General features: G+C 34.2%; 2 protein-coding genes across 2 annotated transcripts in view; one reads left to right on the top strand and one right to left on the bottom strand.

Moving 5' to 3' along the window:
- The window catches only part of LOC111048479 (Bloom syndrome protein homolog), a 39,682-nt gene extending 22,061 nt beyond the window's left edge, over positions 1–17,621 (top strand). Inside the window, exons 10-17 of the mRNA XM_039436657.1 lie at positions 353–548; positions 1,160–1,353; positions 3,584–3,734; positions 4,285–4,475; positions 5,226–5,420; positions 8,278–8,416; positions 8,939–9,164; positions 14,081–17,621. Of these exons, the coding sequence (XP_039292591.1) occupies positions 353–548; positions 1,160–1,353; positions 3,584–3,734; positions 4,285–4,475; positions 5,226–5,420; positions 8,278–8,416; positions 8,939–9,164; positions 14,081–14,246 (1,458 nt within the window). The 3' untranslated portion in view covers positions 14,247–17,621. The remainder of the gene's footprint in view (positions 1–352; positions 549–1,159; positions 1,354–3,583; positions 3,735–4,284; positions 4,476–5,225; positions 5,421–8,277; positions 8,417–8,938; positions 9,165–14,080) is intronic.
- Positions 16,003–23,151, bottom strand: part of LOC111048478 — a 31,962-nt gene continuing 24,813 nt past the window's right edge. The window contains 1 exon segment of the mRNA XM_022334366.2: positions 16,003–23,151. Coding sequence (XP_022190058.2) covers positions 21,928–23,151 — 1,224 coding nt within the window. The 3' untranslated portion in view covers positions 16,003–21,927.

Genomic DNA, 23,151 nt, shown 5'->3' with positions numbered 1-23,151 from the left:
AACGAACCATTTATATTACATTAATAAACCTGTATCAGCTACTGTCAAGAAGGCATTGACAAGACAGTGAGGATCGGCAACGTTGTTCTACAATCTTTCTCCACTGCGACCTTACTATAGCTACATTGTTAGCTATTGTAAACTAGTGTATAAGTCTTCAAATATGAATTTCTACGTAAGTAAAGAAATCTAACCATTCATTCACTTAGTGTCCCTTTGCGACTTGATTAATCACATAAAGTAATGAATTCACTTGTTGAACTCAAAAATTTTTGTTTTTACTCATCTTTGATCAATATGAGTGAAGCTTTCTAAATGTGCTGAAATGAGTCAAACCTTCATTGTTTTTTAGGTTGTATGTGCTACTATAGCCTTCGGAATGGGTATTGATAAGCCAGACGTTCGGTTTGTCATTCACTTTACGCTGCCGAAATCACTCGAGGGTTATTACCAGGAGGCTGGCAGAGCTGGTCGAGATGGCGAAACGTCCACATGTCTACTATTCTACTCTTTCCATGATATGTTCCGGTTGAAAAGCATGATTGAAAGTGAGCTATTTGGATGATTTTACCAATTTCTTGAAAGTTTGAAATATCACTCGTTTGACCTTTAATAAAATTGGTAGAAGTATCTCAATTTTGTTACAAATTCTCATGGCTCTTATTTTGAAAATTCAATTTCTGTAACTTGAAGGTATTCAGAGTTACACGTAGGATGACTGTGTTTGGTTTTAAGGTTAACCTGCCGTAGCACCGTGATTAGTGGATTAATGCCCCAAAGTTTTACTATAGAGTATTTGTATAAAATTGAGCAGAATCCATAAACAGTTATAGTGAATTTATGTGTAGGGGCTCTGATTAACATAATTTTAGATACTTCTCTTGATAAAATTCATATTATTTTAATAACCTGTAATATCCTTCGTTCTATGGAGCCGAAAATGAGATAATTTCATATTTATATGTCCTATAGCCTAGAGCCAGTCTATATTTTGCTACTCACGAATTGAATGAATGTTTAAAACCGTTTCTAAAATCACAAGTATAACCATGATAAAGACTACTAATATAGACCACATTATATCTAGGTTTATTTTAAAAATTCACTCATCTTCCTTGCTACTATTTCTGATCACAACATAATATTTGTTCTATTCCAGAGGAGAAATACTCTAATACTGCGAACAGAAACAGTATAGAAATTCATTTGCAAAATTTGTGGACGATTGTACGTTTCTGCGAAGACAAGAAGCACTGTAGGAGGTATCTGCAGCTGAAATACTTCGATGAACACTACGACAGACAGCAGTGCATTGCCAATGTCGCCACAACTTGTGATAATTGCTTGGAAAAGGTAAGTTTTATTATAGGAAGATTATATTAATTTTAATGGAATTATATCTTGTGAATTTTCCATGTAATATTGAAGTAGCTTCTATACCGAAACATATTCCATTTTTTTTGGTGAATATAGTTGTTTGTCGACATTTCTGTTGAAGATCTCGAACCTCCAATTTACAATCTACAAATAATATATAGTTGCATATGCAGTTTTACTTAAATTCAAATATTTTTTATTCCATAGAAAATACAGTTACATTGTAATATAGAGCATGTTTTACTGGAATACCCCTACAAGACTATTCGTCTGAGTGTAGGGGTGAGTTCCTATTACATTGGGTAGCCAATAATCTATTCATAATGTCTATATACTAGAATGTCCGACTTTGTTAACGAGAAGAAGGTAAGTATAAAATAGTTTGTATTATAATTCGGAAATTAAATTATTACATTGTTCGTTGAGGAAATTTGATAAACAGAAAAATATTGATCAGAGTAACATATACAGATTTGAGAATTGATCTAGGAATAAATTCTTGTTGAGTAACATGTACAGATTCGAGAATTGAACTATGAATAATTTCTTTTGATTCCATGAGTGGGTATTTTGTATCTACTTACTGTAAAAAAATGGTAAATTCTCATATAAAAAATCTGGTGTGGCGCACTCACACAATTTTCCTTGCCGTTATGAAAATTGATCACCTGACGCTATTGTTCCCGCGCATCACAAGTCTCATTCAAAGATCCGAGCCAGCTGGTGACAGGACAATAACGCTGGATACACACGAGATCTGCTATCTCTGCATAGTGAATGATTTAATAGAATCAACAGTTGCCAACAGTTTGCAATTGAATAATCACATTTTCTCAAATTTCAAGCTTATTTTCAATTTTAGGTGAAAATGTTACTGGACATAAATTGAAGAGATTTTCATGCTCAATATTTTCCACTCGAATTTTTTCGTTTAAATTATATCTGAGACCTGATAATTGGAAATCTAAAATCAAACTTTGCATAGATTAGGCGGAGCTCCTGAAATTTTTACAGATATGGCACTTGTGGTTGTGGCAGTTGATATAGCTTATCACTATTTTAGGTATGAATTTGGTCAAAATCGTTGGAGCCGTTTTCGAGGAAACCCTGTTTTTGACAACATTTTCGTCATTTTAGCCGCCATCTTGAATTGCATTTGATCGAAATTGTTCGTGTCGGATCCTTATAGTGTAAGGACCTTAAGTTCCAAACTTCAAGTCATTCCGTTAATTGAGAGACGAAATATCGTGTACACAGACGCACATACACACACACACACACACACACACACACACACACACACACACACACACACACACACACACACACACACACACATACAGACCAATACCCAAAAACCACTTTTTTGGACCCAGGGGACCTTGAAACGTATAGAAATTTGGAAATTTGGGTACCTTAATTCTTTTCGGAAAGCAATACTTTCCTTACCTATGGTAATAGGGCAAGGAAAGTAAAAATTACCGAGGAACAGAAACCAGCTGATTTCCCAGTGACCATCAAAAAGAATATAGTAATGAAGAAATGTATATCTATAAATGATTAAATAAAATATGTGGTAAATATAAAGAGGAGAAAGGTATGATAATTTATAAGCTCTCAAAAATGAAAAAATCTATGTATGTATAAGAAAAGCTATTAATTAATACTCTCAATCAATCGCCTGTATTATCATAAATCTTCATTACTTCCATCATTAGAAAGTACCCGTATACACTAATTTATTTTGCGTATTGTTCAGTGTACTTGTAAACCAATTACACTTTGAATCTCTCTCTTTCTCTCTCTCTCTCACTCTCTCTCCGCCCTAATAAAACAATTAATCAATCAATCTCTTAGGCTTAGCTCCAAGTTTCATGCTTGGATTATTGTTGATTAAATCATTCATTCTCCATCACACATATCATAAATCCTTGTCATAGAATTCAAGTCATTCAATATAATGAGTATAGACTCATTTTTATGTGCGTTGGAGATTTAATTGGCATTTCTCTCTACTAACTACATCCTTTTAACGATTCAATATCGATTTGAACGACTTCAAGCCGGCATTCTTCATTTGTTTTGCATTTGCAGCTCGAAATTAACCATTTATGTAAATTTCCTATTAAACATGTTGAAATATTATTTTTCATCCTGTATATTGTTCTTTCAATCGGTTATCATTTACGACTTATGACGTTTTCAGGACAATTTCAGAATGTTGGATGTAACCAAAGAGTGCAAGGCATTATTCAAAGGTCTGAAAGAATTGCTCCAGAAAACCAGGTCAAATATCACGATAAATCATTTGGTGGCAGTCCTCAAAGGCAACAAAATCAAGAAAATTATCGAATGTGGTATGCGAATTTCTATTGTTTCTCATATACTTTTTTGGTGTTTAAAACTAACTTTCAAGCTCAATTTATTCATCTTTTATTAATCAAATATTATTTTGAGACTGCGTGTATGTATATCAAGCGATAGAATAGTATTCTTATACAAGGTAACTCACAGACTCATCACATTGAATTTGCATAGTTTAGTTTTAAATAATTTATGAACTGGCTAATTTTTATGAACTGATGAACTGCAGTTTATTGAATAGCTGCAGGCATTTGTAAATGCTTATATTTTAGAATGCTTATAAACTTGAACCTTTGGATCGAGAGGCGTAGAAAATGTATTACAATGTTCATTTAAAATAGAATATTACAGTGAGCAAGTATTTTCAGGTTTAGATTTATTATCTTATACATTATTCAGTTACCTCTATTATTATTAATTTTAGGCTGAAATCATTTTCTTTTATGCATTTCGAAAAAATCTATGGTTTTTAATATTTGTTTTTCATTCTGTACCTATATTCATTCTTTTTTTATCAATTTATAATTTGATTAATTTTGGTAGGCCATGACAAGCTACCAATCCACAACATGTTGTCGAGCTGGAATAAGATGGAACTGGACCGGCTGATTCACAAGCTTGTGCTGGAAGGATATCTGGAGGACTTCCTGGTGGCGACCAGGGATGAAATCATCAACTCCTACATCAGGCTTGGCAGAAAAGCTGAAGCTTTCATCAACAATGACAATGCCAAAGTAAATTCTGCCAAATTTCTATGATCAGTGTTTAATCTATTGTTAATCATGATTTATCAGTAGATCTTTACTTTAGAAAATTTACCACGTTGGGTAGTCCTTTTAATATACATATTTGGCTTTACTAAAAATTCTAGCACAGAAGACCCATTTTCCCTCCTTCAATCACATTATGTTAATAGCAGTATCCCAACATTGGCAATTTCCATTTTTGTATTATTAAGTCCCTTCTAATTCCAATGCCGTTTTGCAAGTACTGTCATGAACATCCATGTATCCTCATGTATACTTTTTTACCCTTCATTATACATTTTCTAAACCTGTGATATTATAGTATGTGTAATTCAGTTTGAATGGCCCATTCAAATCAACATATAACCCATGAATATCATTATTTATAAATAGTGTATCGCCTTTGTAGCCTGCTGTTTAATAAAATTAATCTCGATATGTATACTACATCAATTGGGAGAGTATTAGTTCTTTGAGATCTCAGATCATATTTTGACCATCTCTTGAGATACTGAAACAAATGAGAAGTTGAGCCGTTTAGTCCGTCAAGTCTCACGGCATCACGTTTTCGTTGCAGGCTGACAAAGGATTAGCGAGAAATTAGTTGGATGTTTTTACTTTTAAATTACAATATGCTGAATCTCGATCCACTGAGATCTTAAATGTCACCCCATCATTATTCGTCTCATCTATCATAAGTCTCGTATCTTTGCATGAGTTGTGTAATTTGTGTTTGAGATTGAGCTGGCAGTGCCGGTGAAGCAAGGCAATGCGAACGTGGACAACACGGATGGAGATGACGAGGGAGCCAGCAGCTCGGTGAGCACTGCCATCAGGGAGATCCAGGAGCGATGCTACACCGCCCTCATGGACATTGTGCGCTCCACTGCCGAAGCACTCATGCTCAACACTGCCAGCATATTTCCTGTCCAGGTAATGAGTCATACAAAAATATCCTACCGAATACCCTAACAACATAGGTTGTTTTCAATAACTGCAAGGAAAACTGACTGAATTGCAATAAAAATAATGTCAGAATTTTTCATTTTTCGACCGAATTGACTTATGATGCCAGATTTTGAACCGCCTCGACTAGCCGAGAAGAATGAGCTGTATTACGATGAGATCCGATGATAGTATCAACAGCTATGAACGTTTGAAATGTTGATCCTTGAGGTGTCCTTATGTGCGCCTCTCCATTAAATTAAGTGCATGTAACAGGTGATTCTTATATATGAACTTATATCATTGTGCGAAATATCAATGTGATGACAATGGAGATGGTTGAAGCTGAAACTTAGGTGTTTCTCAAAATACAAGGAGCATTGTTGCCAGGTGTACCTGGAATTCTATATGAGATAGAGCGCTCTACTTGGTCTCAGATTGTAGAGCACAAAATTACGCCCAGAGGATTTCGAATTATACATCTAAATGGTAACAATCGGAAGATATTGTTGATCAAAAGTTGAAATTCATCAAAATTGTTTTTGTTTCACTCATTTTTGAAAAATTATAACTCAGCGTTCATCAAAGATAGATAGTTCCGAATGATCTCTTTTTATCACGAATTTCATAATCTAAAGAAAAGGCGAGAGCGAATTTTTCTGTCAGATTACAGGATTTGGCGGAAATAGCTGGAAAATGAATAAAAATTACGAAATTTTTGGACTACTCTGTATCTAGCACAAGAAAATTTTGCATGAAAAAATTGGTTCTGGACTATCTATGTATCCAAACAATTTATTAAAAAATCAGAACTACAATATAAATTACAAGAACACCCCCTTTTTCATGTCCATATTGACTGTACTAAGTGGAGCCCATTCTATACTAAGAAAGACGAACAGACAGTGAAGATGAAATTGCAATAATAATAATATTCAATTGCCACTGAATATATTTTTTTGAAATTATAGATAATAATAATACATTATCTCGAAATAAATCTTCTGCCAGTAACTGTGATATGAAATTCAAACCCTAATTAGACGAGGCTAACTCGTGAAGCGCAAAGCGCCGCTTGGTAAACTTGCTTTCTACTATCTCATTTGAAAACTACGTTTGCTACTGACAAACATGGCTGCCGTACCCGGTTTGTTTAAATGGCAAGCATTAATAAAAAATAACATTTTTAGGTCTTTAGATGGCGCCACCTGTTTCAGACTTATTTCCAGGTCCGTAAAAAGAGGCAAGGCCATTCTATTGTTCTCTTCTAGTTGCACTATAGATTGAAGGAGGTCAAGACACGATCCTGTGGTGCATTGCAAAATGGCCATATTGATCCGTAGATTGTTCTGCAATTCTGACAGAATGAATTTTTGTGTTGTAATTGTAATCAAAATACGCATTCTTAAATAAGTATTTTAATTGAGAATTTATAAACATATTAATACTTGGGCTAAACTACAACAAATTGTTTTTGTTTGGTCGATTTTACCTCGCATTTTTCTGTCTTGTCTCAAACTCCCAATTCCTTATAAATCATAACATATATATGTTTAAAGAATAAGACCAATTATTAGACTACTCATTTTTAAAATTTTAATATCAAGAAATCGAAAACCGGAATTGACATATCTGGACTGGAATACTCTTTCTAATAGACCTTGGTTTATTTCAAGATCAGGACTCCAATGTTTATTTTGAGCGAGACTCAATAATCTCAATAATTATGTCTAATCCATTATATCAAGATATACTATATTGTTATACTGGACTATATTCTTTGTTCTATAAAATAAATAAATAACCCTATTATTGCATATTCTTCTACATATTTAAATTTCTATTAATACACGTTTCATAACTCATTACATTATACAACAATTTTTCGGAATGCAATAATCAGCGTCTGCTGGGGTTAGTTATCCTTAGTTAAGGAGGAAATGAGGTTGGTTTCTTCCTTTTTCATTCGAGTAAGTAGGTTTTTTCACTCGTCGTAGAGCCATACTTCCTTGTAGGCATTCTTCATCCGCTCCCACTCCTTCCTTTCTCTTGCAACTCGTTGCCACGTTACTCCTCCGCACACTCTTCTGAATTCTTGGTCCCATCTATATGGTGGCCGTCCTCTGCTTCTTCTGAAGATGAGTGGTTGCCAGTCCAAGATCCTCTTTGTCCATCTTCCGTCGGTTGTCCTTACAATGAATGTGTCCAGCCCAATTCCATTATCGCTCTATTATTATCTTTTCCATTCTTTTATGACTTCTTATCCATGATTTAGATCCCCTGTCTCTTCACGCCTAACGTAATTCTCTCCATCGCTCACTCAGTAGTTCTGATTTTCTAATGATTTTTCCGTTGAGAGTTCACGTTTCGCAGCCATACAGCATTGCTGGTAGAATATTGGTCTGTACCAGCTTCCTCTTGCTGTCCATACTAATTCTAGATCTCAGTAAGATAGTTGTACTTTTTGAACATAGACCATCTCCTTGTAATTTCGCCCCATTGTCAGTTTCCTATTTTCTGTCCCAGGTAAATGAAGTGGTCTACTTCTTCTATTCTTCCTTCTTCAATTTCCAATGCTCTCTCGATCCCTTCACTATTGAATACCATAATTTTTTATTTTTCAAAATTGACTTTCATACCAATTTTCTTCGTTTCTTGAATCATCTCTTCCATCATACAACTGACCTCAGGTTAACAGCAAGTAAACTAAATAAACCTCAAAAAACTCAATATGGTCACGAGTCCAGACCTCTTTTTATAGACCTTGGCTTATTTTAATTTCCAACTTAAGATTTTTTCGTATTCCATCAAAGCTTAATTTCTCATTGATGCTCTTGCTTGTCAGGCTATCCGCAGTATGTCAAGAGATCTGCCTGAGAGTGAAATGGAAATGCTGAAAATCGTAGGGGTAACGAAGGCAAATTTCGAAAAATTTGGAAAACCGCTACTGGAGATTACACAAGCTTATGCTGCTGAAAAATTGGGTAAGAATATCCTCAGTAGTCATTATTGATATTACTTTACCATCAGAAGAAATACTCGTTTTTTTGTAAAACCATCTTTTTAATTTTGAGGAACATTTCAACTCAACCCATTTTTCTTCAAATCAAATCATTTGAATATAAGTTGAATAAAATTCCACATCATCCCTCTCATTTCTCTTAAGCACAAGTTTACTTCTCATGTGAATACTTGACATCCACAATGAAAAATTATCATTATAAAAAATACATTTTTTAATATTATTAGCAGAACTTTTATTTTATGAAAAATTAAATCTAATCTGCTCACCTTATGCCTGTTATTTGTTTACCTTGATAGATAATTCATATTTCCAGGTAGATAATTTACAATCCTTTTCTTGTTCGATTATTCAATTTTGCCTGTTAATAACATTATTAATTCCTGTTCTAACTATTTTTTAACATAATCATGCACTTTATACTGTACAAATCACATTATGAGATTTCATAAAATAAATTAATGAATTACATTTTGTTCAACAGTCACTTGTATAGAAGAAGGAGTTCTGCAGGAGGAAGAAGAAGACGACGAAGATGTTTTGTCAGGCGCGGGAGATTGGGCGATGGCGGATGCGGCTGAGAAGTCGCACTACTTTCCCCAAGGCAGTCGTGGCCGCTCCGCCAGTGGCAGCGGATTCCGGAGGTATCCCAAGAAGAAAGGTTTCAAACGGAAACGAACGACGGGGAAACCAGCCGCTAAACGCCAAAAGTAAGTCCACTCATAAATATTCTATAAATTGTAAATTAAAGCTTTTGAATGTGTGATTAATAGACTGAATTTAGGAACAGAAGAAGTTTTAGGTTAGTGCCTGTATGGTTTTTTCATTCCATTATTGTAATGTTTAGAATAATTCTATCATCCTTGTCTGTTTTTGGACAAAGTAGATAATTTTATCCTCTTCTAACTCCGCACTGTTGCTAAATCGCTTGTATTCTATCAAGAAGTAGTAACCTACTTTTTGGACTAAAGTGTAGAGTCGAAATTCAGGAAAGAAACCGTTTTGGGTTATGTGCCTGTTGGTCCTTCCCCAATCATTTTAATGCATTGTGTTTTGTGTATCAATAAATAAAAAAATAAATATTATTTATTCATTCACAATGGAGACAACGGGTTTCACCAAATATGTCTCCTTTACAATAAAAATCTTACAAATTCAAATGAAAAAAAATGATAAAAAATAATACAAATTGAAGATATAACACTTATGCAAAAAGAAATAATACAGATAACAAAAATAGTTGTAAAAGATAGCACTATGAGATTTACGGAGGACCGAGTTTATTAACTATTGAGCAATGACTGTAAATCATAGGTGAGAAAACTTACGGAAAGTTTAGTTGAGAACGTCACGAAATAGCTTTATGGTAGCGAGATGACACGATGTGTTGACATGAAGACGTCAGAGCGAGAACTGGCTCCCCACACAAAACCAAGGTCAAGAAAAAGGAAAGGAGAGGGGATGACTTGCGTTTCATAATTGAAGTAGTTTACACAATTACCAATATTCAACTCAATCCAATTTTTCTTCTGTCTGTGACCAGTGTATATACCGGATAGACATTGTCGATTAATAAAAACACAAAAGTTCAAATATGTACACTAATCTCAAGATGGCCGATCGAAGAGACTGACAAAACATACAATCTCCTCCTCACTCAAAGAATAGAGAGGGAGGTTAATTAGCTTCTCTCGGAGCACTTTCTTGAACACTCTCACCTCCAGCTCCCGCACATGCAGTGGAAGTCTATTGTAGATTTTTAATGAGCGCATTGGGTAGCAAGTGTGCAGCTTAGCCAATCTAGAGTAGGGAGGGTCAATGTTGTCTTGCCCTCTAGTTGAATAGTTGTGTATCTGGCCTCTTGCTTGGAGTGTGTGAAGTTGGCCCTTCAGAAGTACAAGGGAGTTCAGCACATATTGACCGAAGACAGTGAGTATTCCCAGCCTCCTGAACAGCGGGCGACAATGCTCCAAGTATGGTGATGATTTTATTATACGAATCACTTTCTTCTGTAGGAGGAGAATTCTGTGACATCCACTTGCATGCCCCCAAAGTGCAATCCCATAGTTGATGTGGCCATGAAACAGACCATGGTATGCAGCAACCAGGTAACTCCTTGGAACATGGCTTCTCAGTTTCCGTATCAGATATGTTACTTTGGAGAGTCGGTTACATATCATATCAATGTGCTGGTCCCATGTCAGTGATGAGTCAACCATGAATCCAAGGAGCTTAACCTCAGGCCCACCAAAAGGAGGTAGACCATGCCTCAGGGTGCACAGAACATTCTGTGTCTTCTCTCCATTCATACACAGTCTGTTTGCCCTAAACCATGTGCTCGCCTCCTCCAACAGTTCAGTAGACCTCAGTACGACCAATTGTGGATCCTCTTCTTGTGCAATGAGAGTTGTATCGTCAGCAAACAGCAGGGCTTGTCCATCCATACTGAGGTAATTTATGAAAATGAGGAACAGCAGCGGGCCAAGAATTGATCCCTGCGGCACTCCATACTTGACCTGGAGCTACTGCGATTTGGCACCGCTAATCGTTACAACCTGCCTACGCCGTAAAAGGTACTCCTGCATCGTTTCCATGGCCACTCCTCCAATACCATATCTCACGAGCTTTCCCAGCAAAATCTCATGAGATACGCAATCAAGTTGAGTGCTTCTTCTCCATTGCCCCAAGTATGGATTCCACCAGGCGTTGCACAGCTTCAGTCGTCGATCTCCCACGGCGAAAACCAAACTGATCCTCCGTGAAGAGCGAATTCTCCTCAAAATGGACTGAAAGTTGGATAAGCATCACAGACTCCATAATCTTTGCAAAAACAGGGATCAGAGATATAGGTCGATAGTTTGACAACTCTTCCATATCACCCTTTTTGAAGATTAGCACCGTTCTTGAGATCTTCAGTAGGTCAGGAAAAACACCTTGTTACAGACAGCTGTTAATTAGTCTGCTGAGTGGTACAGCTATAGAAGAGATTACTGCCTTCATGATAAAAGTAGACATGCCATAGACATCAGGACTCTTCGAGCTCTTGTAGCCGTTTACAATTTTTACCAAGTCCGTAGGTGTCACTCTCTTCCATCTGTCAAACACACAGTTCTGTAAAGGCACTCTGTCCACCGCACAAGCTGTAGTTCCTGTAAAATCTCCAACAATTTGTGTAACAGAGTGAACAATAAAAATTGTTAAAATCATCTGGACTTGCACTGTTTCTTTCTAGATTTATTTATAATATTCCAGGCTGCCTTGCAGGGATTTGTAGCTTGACTTATGATTCCAAGCTGGATTTTTTGGCATCAGCAATTTCCTGGTGATTGATTTTCTTAAGTCTGAGGTATGCCGTGTAGTACCTATTCCTATGTTTATCAGTGGTGGCAGACTTACAAAGACTATTTGCCAGAGTCACTGAGGCTTTAATATTGGCCAACTCAGCTGTGTACCATAAGTTCTGAACATTCTTTTTCAACCTCTGCTTCTTTTCTACATTCACAGTAGGCCGTTTTGATCTCAGTGGAAAAAACTATTAAACAGAGAATTAGATTTCTCAAAGAACTGTAGAAAAGCCAAACTAGGCTCACTGTCATCAATAATTGAACTCCAATCCACTCTTTCCAGTGCACCAGTAAGTAATGGAATATTGCACTCATCGATTTCTCTATGAGTGAAAGTATAACTTGCAAACCAATCAGGGACATCCTTCACCTCTTCAAACAGACCGGAAACATCCATCACAAGGGCATGATGATCGGCCACAACAGGATCCACTACTTCCACACTATAGTCCCAGGAGTTCAAATTGGTAACAGCTGCATCAAGACATGCATCACCTCTGGTTGGTGCTCTATTGCCAATGAACAAGCCAAATGTTTTCAATAAAGTGGTAAAACGCTTTTCACTTACACTGCATTTTTCTAAATGAATGTTGTAATCACCACACATGATAATATAATGTCCAAAATTGTTAAGGAAAATGAGACACTCCTCTAACGAATCAAAAAAGCAATTAATGTCACTACCTGGGGGTCTGTATACTGAAATAACAATAATTGAGCAACGGTGGTAAAATACTGCTGACACTTCAAGTATAGAGTCAATGCAACATTTTTTCAGGTCAATTGGCTTAGCATCTAAACCTGACCTACTGTCTACATATATAGCGGTACCACCACCAATCAAAGCGTTTCTACAGTAGGAGTCAACCATAGTCAGACTACCAATAGTTTGGTAATATTCTATTTCATCAGCCAATGTTCACAAATGCATAAAAAGTCAGGGTTAACCTCTTCAACCCAGAGGTTTAGTGACTCTAACTTGGTGCGAAGACACTGTACATTTAAAAAACAAACTCTCAGCTTCCTTGCTTTGGTTCCAATACACATCAATTTATCATCAGTACTATTTACAGATACAGCATTTACAAGACCTTGATTTGACTTGAAGTTATTTTGCTCGGCCCTTGAATAAAAAATTTCGTTTATTCCCATTTACGAATTCTTTGATCAGGGTTCCAGCAGGCCATAGGTCAGAACACAACAATTCATTTTTTAAACTTTGTTGGACACCTACCTTGAAAGATTTGTAGTTCTCAAACTTTGTCTTCAGTTCCACACATTCAGCATCATAGTTGAGATTTTTTAGAAACTCCTGTAAATCATCCTTGGTTACATCAGGGGACAGTCTTGAGACAAATATCCAGTCTCTAATAGATGGCATGTAATCCTTAACAATAGTACCCAACTCAAGAAATACAACGATTCCAAATACTCATGGAAAAAAGTAAAAATAAAAAATATGAAGAATTCAAAAATGTCAAAACTTATTTTGCTAAAATAAAAATTGAAGAATATATAAACAAATAATAAACAAAAATTCAAAGAATACACTATCAATAGAATAAATGACTTTCATATCTGAACGACGTCTCAAACCATATGCTTATCCACACTAATACACCTGAAACTTAGATGATCAGCTTAATATTTACACAAAATTATGATAAAACGCCTTCCGGAATTTAGCGCGAGAAAACCATAAGACATCCAGAACCAACAGAATATATTATTTCAATTATGAAATTGGTTTTGTCTTGAAAATATGAGTGGTCGGGGATTCAGAAAACCCCAACTGTTTTGAAGCGATTTGGAGTAAAAATGTCTTATTTTCATTTTTATAAATGACTGAATAAGTTCATAAGTCTCCATTTCTTTCCAATTTCTCAGTTGAGTTTTCGTGCTCTGCTCTCCTGTCAGAAGTCAGTCGATTATCACTCCTAGCCGGCGATTATTCAATATCATAACACCTTGTATTTCGTACTACCAACACATCGTCTATCGCATTCAATTACGTTACCGGGGTCTCATTTATTTCATTTATTCATGCTTAATGCTTATATTGACAGAGAGATCCTTGTTACAGAGAGATGTTCTGCCTCGCCGAAATACCCTTTTTCACTAATTGAAAACTATGTTATGTTGGGTAGAAGTTTAATGACGAGAAAATTTCAGTATCACTTTCACCTACTAATCTGGATTTTCTATTTCCAATTTCTCATTGATTTCATCCAAAATAAGTGCTAGTGAAAATACTTATTTGATTAATTATTGTATTGGGACAGGAGCAGCACTACGACAACTGGAGCATCTACCTCGAGAGCGAAGTCGGCGAACACCTCTAAGGGCGGTGAACCAAAAAGTTACCTGAGCTCCAACAGAAATCTACCTCCTTCCAATCGCCCTGGTTTCCTACAGGCACCTCGTGTACAAAAGCTGAAACGTACGTGATTAGAAAAATCAATTTATATAATGTTTATCTTTCTCTATGAAAAATGTCTATAATCTTTGTCTAGATCTTGGTGCAAACCTCTCAACAGAAGAAAGGTTTGAATCTGCATTCAAAACGCAAATTTGATCGTTTGTGTTCGAAACACACGCCAGAAGACTGTCTGTCTAATATACTGTAACTATAATTTTAATGTGAGTTTTGTTACAATTGATTCACAACTAGCGCAGACTTCTCAAAAAGTATTATGAAACACGCATTGAAATGCATAGAGCCTACTCTGCACAGTCGATATGAGGTACCACGTACCGTGTTTGAACGTTTGTGTTTTGAAACTCGCATCGTCTGACCGACTGACTGAATATGTGCTGAATGTAATTGTTAAGTTTTGTTGATCAACGAGGAAAAAATTGAACGAATTTGAAGATAGTTCAAATCATTATTCAAGGGTGGGCCAATGTTAGCAATGTTATTCAATAGAGAATTCCATTTCTTTCAAAGCTTCGTTACTGTTCTGTGATATTCTGTGTTTTATATGTTTTGTTAGTTTTTTGATAGGTGAATGAAATAGAAAAATAAACGAATTTTAGCCGTTAGTGACAAAGTAGAATGGATTCTGAATGTTTTCAAAATCATACTACACTTTTATTATTTAGCATACTCTTGTTTTGTTTCCCTTCTAGAAATATTTCCAATGTTAAATTTAACTCATAATTCACTCTATGTGTTCCTGAAAAATCTTATATTTCTTTGTTGTTATTATGAATTCTCTCGTTTTATCAATATTCTAAAACTTTCAAAAATCATATTTTCCCAATCTGATAATTCTAAAAGAAATGAAAAAGTAGTTTTGTTTTGCTAAGAAATATAGATGTAGCCTACATAAGTTTCTATTAGAAGTCATTGATCACGAAGCTAATGTAACACTTGAGATTCCTTTCTTGTATCCATCAATGTAAACATAAATGTTTTTGTTAGCTTTTTCATTTGTTATCAGTTATCAGTGCCGCCTCGCAGGATTTTTGTTATCTACATTCAATCCTCCTATTCCTTATTTACAAAATTAGAATATTTCTGAACAAAGATTTCTTTACTTCTTATCTGAACTTGTAAACTAATTTTATTGCATTGATTACAAAATGTTTCGTCTGAGAGACGAATTAAATGTGTATAATCTTGTAAACTTAATTGTACTGATGTGGCAACATCAACAACCTTTTGTAATTTATATTAAATTTGTATTAGTTGTTATAAGTATATCTTCCAGTAAAACTCTTTTTAAAAGTTTGATTTCACTATCATTTAATTTCCGAGTCAATACTGATAAAATGATGCTCATATAAAAAATGAAAATATCTTATGCTACTTGAACATGTTGAAGGAAAATATCAGCAAACGTCTATCAAATTTCTATGAAAGACTACATCAGGACGGAATTTCATTTAACTTGAAGGTCTTAATGTGAAAGATCATATTGAAAGATCTTGTGTTATTATATGACCAGGAACTCAATTGCACCGAAGTATATTAATTTCACTCATTCATCAGGATCAAATCCTGAAATAATTTCTCATCAGCAATGACAATTATAGGATTGCACCGATTCATCCTGAAACCTATCATGCATTCAACATCATCAGTTTTAAGTATTTAAAATAGTTTGATCAGTAATAGAGTAATGATGGGATAGTAGGTGATTGATTCATAATGGGGTAGTAAAGGCTGAGGTCACATGATAACAAGATTAAAAACAAAAAATCCATTAATATAAAAATATTTTACTTATGTTCACAGTAAATTAATCACAGCGGTGAACTCTAGTTAGACAGTCTCAGTTCAAAAAACTTATTCGCAATTCCTTAATTAGAACAAGATTATAATATTATGATAATTTGGTAACAATATACTATTCTATGCATCTTAATGTATCTAATAAACTTCAAATTATAAAAAATTACTGGAAATTCGACAAAAATATTAGAAAAAACTGGAAAATAATAGAATAAAATTATGTCATACTAGATTAGTCAGCAATCAGTAAAGTAACAACAATAACCTAATCAGTTGTGAAATCAGACATTTTTCAAATCATACATGGTAGAATTGTTTGAAGTGTTCTAATTGTTCAGAGATACAATATTGAATAATTATCATGCACTATTTTCATTTGTGCAATTTTATTATTATGTTCATAAAGTAATGATTATCACTAAGGCAGCTTATTAAATATTGACATGAGAATAAGAGTTGAAAGTGAATAGAAAAATTTGTGCATAAGATTGACTACCGTATTTATTGTGTCTCAAGACAGACAAAACGTGAAATTGAGAATCGTGGATCTAATACATTTTTTTATTATTCCTTAGTGCGTCAGCGTCAGTATTATTATTAGTTGAAATAATTTACTCGAAGATCCAATGTACAGTAATAATCTTCTTGTAATATTATTTTAAACCAAGATAAATGCACAAATTACCAAAAATTAAAATGAGTGCGTGTAATTATTTTTGATTGTGTAAAAGGGCACTGTTTATGAGACGATGAATAATCAAAAATGGGTTTCAAGTTCAAGATTTGTTTGATATTTGTATAGAATTAAACCTTGGTACAAAAATACGTGTTTCTTTCACTTTATTGACTGTGTTACATAATAGACTAGTGACTTTCTAAGCAACTTGATGATTATATTGAATGAACTAAATTGCAGATATAATCGAAAAATTGCTTGCTTAATAGAATAAGATAAGTCTTGCAAATTATGCTTATCCTGGCTGGTAACCTGATAATATTGTTTGTTCAGTTTATTGTGTAAAAGTGACAGATTTTGCATATATCCACAACTAAAGGAGAACATTAATAATGTGACTTGAAAAAGTCTTACTCCAGTAACTTGAAATTGGCGGTCATTTTCAATTCCATAAATGTCAAAAGATTTAATTTCAGAGAAACGTTTGTCTTATAGTTATACATAGGAAGAAGGAATAGCAGCTATCAGTTAGAAACTCAATAGTGATAATGAATGGAACTAATATAGAAGCTACTTGTAAAAAACTAACATAGGTACTACATAACTATCAACTACATACCTTACTAACTCCAATAATTATAATATTTACATTATTACATTCCAAAATCACACTACCCAATTCATTTTTATACATTCGCTATTTTGGGTTGTTCATAAAACTAGGCTTGTATGGTACTATAATAATGATAGGCTATCACTGACATTTTCATAATATTGATTTCACAAACATAGTTCTAAATCTGATTAGAATTTTTTTTTGAAAAAATAGCCCTTATACAATGAACATTCGTGAAACCAAACTCATATACAGACATTAATTGAAAATCTGAGAACCTGAGGTGAATTTGATTATTGGTTAACTTTTCTATTTTACTTTATTTTAATCAATATGCTAGAGATAATTTCATGGCTAAAGATCTCTGGCCAGCATGTAATTCCAAACTGGCCAGAGGCATTTAGCGTTGAAATGCTTTAGCTATTAGTTATTAATATAGTCGTTGCTACTCATTACTATGGTTAATTTGTTTTAGAACTGTCCTATGTAATTTTTTGAGATAAAGCAGTTATAGTGAGATTTATTTTGAACTGTTTAAACATTTGTTATAGATATAACATCAATGCTTCAAATTCAACAGTCATGACAGTTTTGAGTAAATCACACTGTAAAGTGATATTTTGGTAGAGCATAGGTATATGCATGATATTTTGGTAAGGGTATAGTTCAAACTTATAACTAAAGTTCAGATTGCGGTATTAAAGTTGATTATTGCAATAAGGTGTATTAATTAAGACAGGACTTGATATTACATTGTTTTCTAAACTCTAGCAAAGTATTCATACTCTTCAATATAATTATATTGGGAGCACTATAATGAAGGACCACTTTAGCTTGACAAATACTCAATCCATATAAAAATATAAATTATGTAGATGTAAAAAATATACTCAAGAACTATCTCAATAAGTTATGCTTATATATCGGAGACTGAATATTTAAGATCTAGAACACTTTTAATTACCTTAGTTTTAAAGACTTGTTTGTATAATATTATGCTATTATATGCTATACACTGTACAAGAAGGCATTTCTGAAAGCCTTGGTTCAAGAAGAGGCAGTACAACTCAGGTATTCTCACATATTTATAGTAGCCATAAATCAAACAATCCTGGTTTTATTGTCTCTGAGATAATTTATTGTGTCTAGATGTATGTGGTTTAGGTACCTGTTTGTAATATGTGCGGAATGACTTATTATTTAACCTGTTCTGAACCTAATTTTACAACATTTAACAGTAAATTTAACATCTCTAGTACTTCCTAGACTACTTATTTTTCTATAAGTTAGGGTTCTTAATTGCGTTAAATCATTATTCAATGGCAAACAAATTCAACTTAGGTCTAATTTGATTACATTACATTTTCTTGGGATGGAAGAAAATCCAAATAGGCTAACAATAATTGAATCAAAGACCTTCCCAGTTTGCATCCTTGACTTGTGCTCTATTATTAATAAAATTATTGCTTATTTATGTTTAATTGTAATGGATTTTTCTCTCTTAATGTTTCCTACAATATTTCCACTGAATGAGATTTTTTGACATGACGGTAGGGTAGCTTATTTTTATCATGTAGAAAACTTATTCTCAATATTTATCTGACTAACTTTGATATTAAAATAATCGAGATAACAAGCTTACAGTCTAAATAAAATCCAAATCTACATTCTTCAACTTCAAAAGCTCAAAGTATGAAGTAGAGGAAGTGGATGTGACATTGAAAAATATTCTGATACGGTATTCTACTAGTACAATTGACTAGATCTTCAAGAGGAACGTTTTGATTAATGAAGTAATTGGACATACCAAAATATGATAGTGTACTTAACTAACTCTCGACCACAAAATTCTATTATTTTATTCTGATTTGATATTATTTCTTCCCTCAATCTCCCTTTAGTTTGAATCTTGAATCCGTCTTTAGCTAATTTGATTCTCAGATTTTCATGTAGGCTAACCGATTTCTGATAATAAAAATAAATTGAGTCAAATTTTCTCTATAGATTTGCATTGCAATGTGTTATGAGAAAAATGGATTACCGTACTTCTCAAAACTTTCCCTTTCCACTCTCTGTGAATTCATAAATTGTGTATCTGTAATTTGTGCTGAAGTTTTTACATTTTTTAAAGGATTTTTCCTAAGAAAAAACTTGAAATATAAGTTTGCATTAAATCATATTTCGAGCCCCCCATTCAATAACGCTAGAATGCTTATTGTTGACGATGATAGCCAATTGTGCACTATGAAGTGTGAAGAATGCTCTTATCAATTCCGACGAATTGAAACGAGTCAAAAAAATCTGGAGATAAATTATCTCTCAATTTAAACTAGAGAAACGCAATACAATAAGTATTTTTGAGTGCTACAATTTGTTTTCAAACAGTTTCTCTATTCATATTATCTTACAATAATACGAAACTCAAATAATGGTCAAATTGATTTCACATGTACTCTTAAGGTCATGGAGAATTCACTAGTAAAGAAAATACCTGAATCAATATAAAAGTAGAGACTTTGAATTAATTATATCGATTCAGCAAGTAGGTTATAACTTATGAATTAAAATTGTATTATTGTGGATCCGTATGCTTTCTCATTATTCATAACTGAGGTTAATAAATAATAAATGTATTATTTAATGGAACATATACTTTTTCTATTCTGAGTGGATTTCAAATAGGTGAGGTATATAAAACAAACCACTACTGAGTATACTTGTAGAAATATTGATAAATTGAATCTATATCGGTCCTGGTAACATCTTCATTTCTTTTCTTCCTTCTAGTAAAATACTTGATAATATAACAATGTGTGCGTTAAATTGGTCAAATAAATGGTTAACTGTTAGTTTTTGCAGCAGTTAATTGATGAAAAATCAATTAAAAATTATAAAAATTAGATTCTTATTGAAGTTATGTGTTGTGTGAATGACCGGTTACATTATATTTAATAGATGCTCACTTTTTAGGTCTACAATCAAATAGTAATAAGAATATTGAGTTCCAAGAATAAGGATTGACAAATCAATTTTTTGTAAACTCAAACATACAGTTTCTTTGAGCTTGAATTGGGATCATTAGGCTTCTGCTCTTTCTTTATGATGGTGTCAACCAATACCTACTATTAGAAGTAATAGTAGGTATTTTTTCAACACAATCTATTCGGATTCGACACATGCTCACATCATTTCAACACTCATATGCTAATTTTCATGACATCGATCCTGATAATAATACTCGTTTATGTATTTTATAATTAAAAATAAATTATCAATAAATATTTCATGAGTAGCTATGGCAGTCATCGACAATCGTAGTTTAGTGAGAGCCCTTGTCCTAAAACTCACAATTTAAATAATACGAAAATACTGTGATTCAAATGATATAGAAGGTTCAATGGGATGAAAATATATTTCCTACAATAAACTATCCAATTCCAACTCAGTCCTTATTAGAAGTCAACCCACTGATTGTGGGTTCAACAGATTGCTCACATTGATCTTTCTGCAATACTATGATTTTTGAGGTTTTTTCGAGCTTAAGACCAAAAAAGTTAGACTAAAATAGTTATTTGTGCAACTAGTGCGCAAAGTGACAGTTTGCTGCACTGAAAGAAACGTTTACGCCCGAGCCGTAGGCGAGTAGGAATGGTTTCTTGAGTGCAGCAGAGGAACTTTGCGCACGTATTTCACATTTAATTTTTCCTACAGTTACCATTGAATATGAAAAGTTGGTAATTATGGATAAAATTCCCTGAAATCCATCAAATGTTTTTCTGTGTAATTTTATTATTAATAAATAAAATTGAATAATAATGTAGTAAATGTCTGAAGGCGGCTGTCACTCATGTCGTTGTCCTCGTTGTCCTTAATATTATTATAACGTGCACCACAACACTATACCACAGTCATTGTTACCAACTTAATTTTTCTTTTCGTACCCTAATCCTCCATATATAACCCACCAACTATTTTGCGTTGCCATGTTGCAAATCTGGAGTGCAGAAAAAAAAATTCCCGCACTAGAGCGGAAAAGTGATTCTTTGCGTTCTTTAATCAGTGCAGGAATGGCCACTTTTCAAGGTTACTGTAGGAAAACATACCTCGGGTACCAAGCTACTTACTTGGTAATTCTGTATAAATTCAAAATAATAAATAAAAACCGACAAATCTATGGATTCATTGATGCAGATAATATTACTCAATTTTTGTGCTTTATGTCCAAGTTAAAAGTGGGATTCTATAAATTATCAAATTATAGCTTATTTTGATTCACCTTTTAATCCAACTAGCCTATATTGTTACTAGTTCGAACTAACTTTTATCAGCTATATATATGAGTATATATGACTATATATATATATATATATAATATATATATATATATATATATATATATATAATGATTCTCTGTAGTCACAGTCATTCAATTCCATGATGAATGATCTATATAACAATATTATTCAAACTCTTCGAATAAATAAGTGAATATGTCACAAGTTCTATGCTTACCTCTATGAGTAGACTAGACTATTATGTGAGAACAAAGTCATCGCTGTTTAGTATGTACAAAGCGATAGGGCACTCTACCACTCAATTGTCACTTTTTCACGCAGTAACAATACTTTTTCAAAAAAGCGCTCTTCATACAAGAGCTCTGACTACCATACATACTAACCCTGCTTACAGTATCGACTAGTTGGAATTGTGGGCCGTTTTTAACGGTAGCTTCGAAAATTCCCTCACCGGGCACAGTCTCAAACATAATCACAAAATGGTCTTGTTTGACAGTTTTCTCGAACACAGTGCTCCTCACCGATAAAATTCTTCTAGCTGTAAGTTTGGCACATTTCATGTTGGGTGTCGTCGAGTTTTTGCCGTTTGTGAGTAGCGTGTTGATCTCGTTGACCACAAAATCAACCATCAATCGCACAAAGTCACCTTCGGTCGACAACGTCCTGAATTCCGAACAGGTGCACCAATGTTTGGTGATGCTGGCATCTTCGCAGGACCTGTTCCACGGCACTTGGGTGAAGAGGGACACACACTTGGGACACCCGCTGCTCACCACGTTCTCCACGTTTGTGTCGTTTGCAAGCTCGTGCAACGTCATGAACACATCGAACGGGGTCGTTAGTCTGTTACTATTTGTCACCAAATTCTTAAATTTCTGGGGATACATATCCCTAAACCACGTAGGCAACCAAATATGTATAAACGGTAGCCTCTCCTCCAACCAACCCACAAACGTTTCCCGAATCTTTCCAGTCCTACTACCATGATCACTAATGAAAAATATGGCGGTATTGTTCAAGACTCCTTTATCTAACATATCTTTAAACAGTTTATGAAACCTCCTATCCATCGACGATGGTGTGTTGATACTGTTGTGGCTAAAATTATTCAACCAAATCAAACCAAAGTATACACCTTCTTGTACACTGGTCCACAAGTCCATCATATACTTCAGGATATGTTCAGTAGTCGATGTAGGCCCTACGCAAACCCTCAACCCGTCCTGGTATTTAGCACTCATCTGTTTGGTCGCAGTCAACATGAACGGTCGAAAATAATAGTCTGTAGGAATAGTTGTGAACCCTCTTTTCTCGAAATTAAACGTTGCCATTTGTGGTTCATCCTCAGCATATGCTGTCAAATATCCCTGGTTGGAAAAATTGTTCCAAAGAAACGGGCAATTATCCATTTTACTGGTTGAAGAAGGCCAACAGAGTTTCCTCAACTGAGGCAAGGTTTTGCCAGTCAGTATCGCGATCAAATTCGGAAACGTATTGTCTTCGATTTTGTTGTAGCCCTTCATCTCAAC

Source organism: Nilaparvata lugens, chromosome 10 (assembly GCF_014356525.2).
Source record: "Nilaparvata lugens isolate BPH chromosome 10, ASM1435652v1, whole genome shotgun sequence".
Classification (NCBI taxonomy): domain Eukaryota; kingdom Metazoa; phylum Arthropoda; class Insecta; order Hemiptera; family Delphacidae; genus Nilaparvata; species Nilaparvata lugens.
The sequence above is the reverse complement of the archived record's forward strand: the minus strand, read 5'-3'. Positions and strand labels throughout refer to the sequence as shown.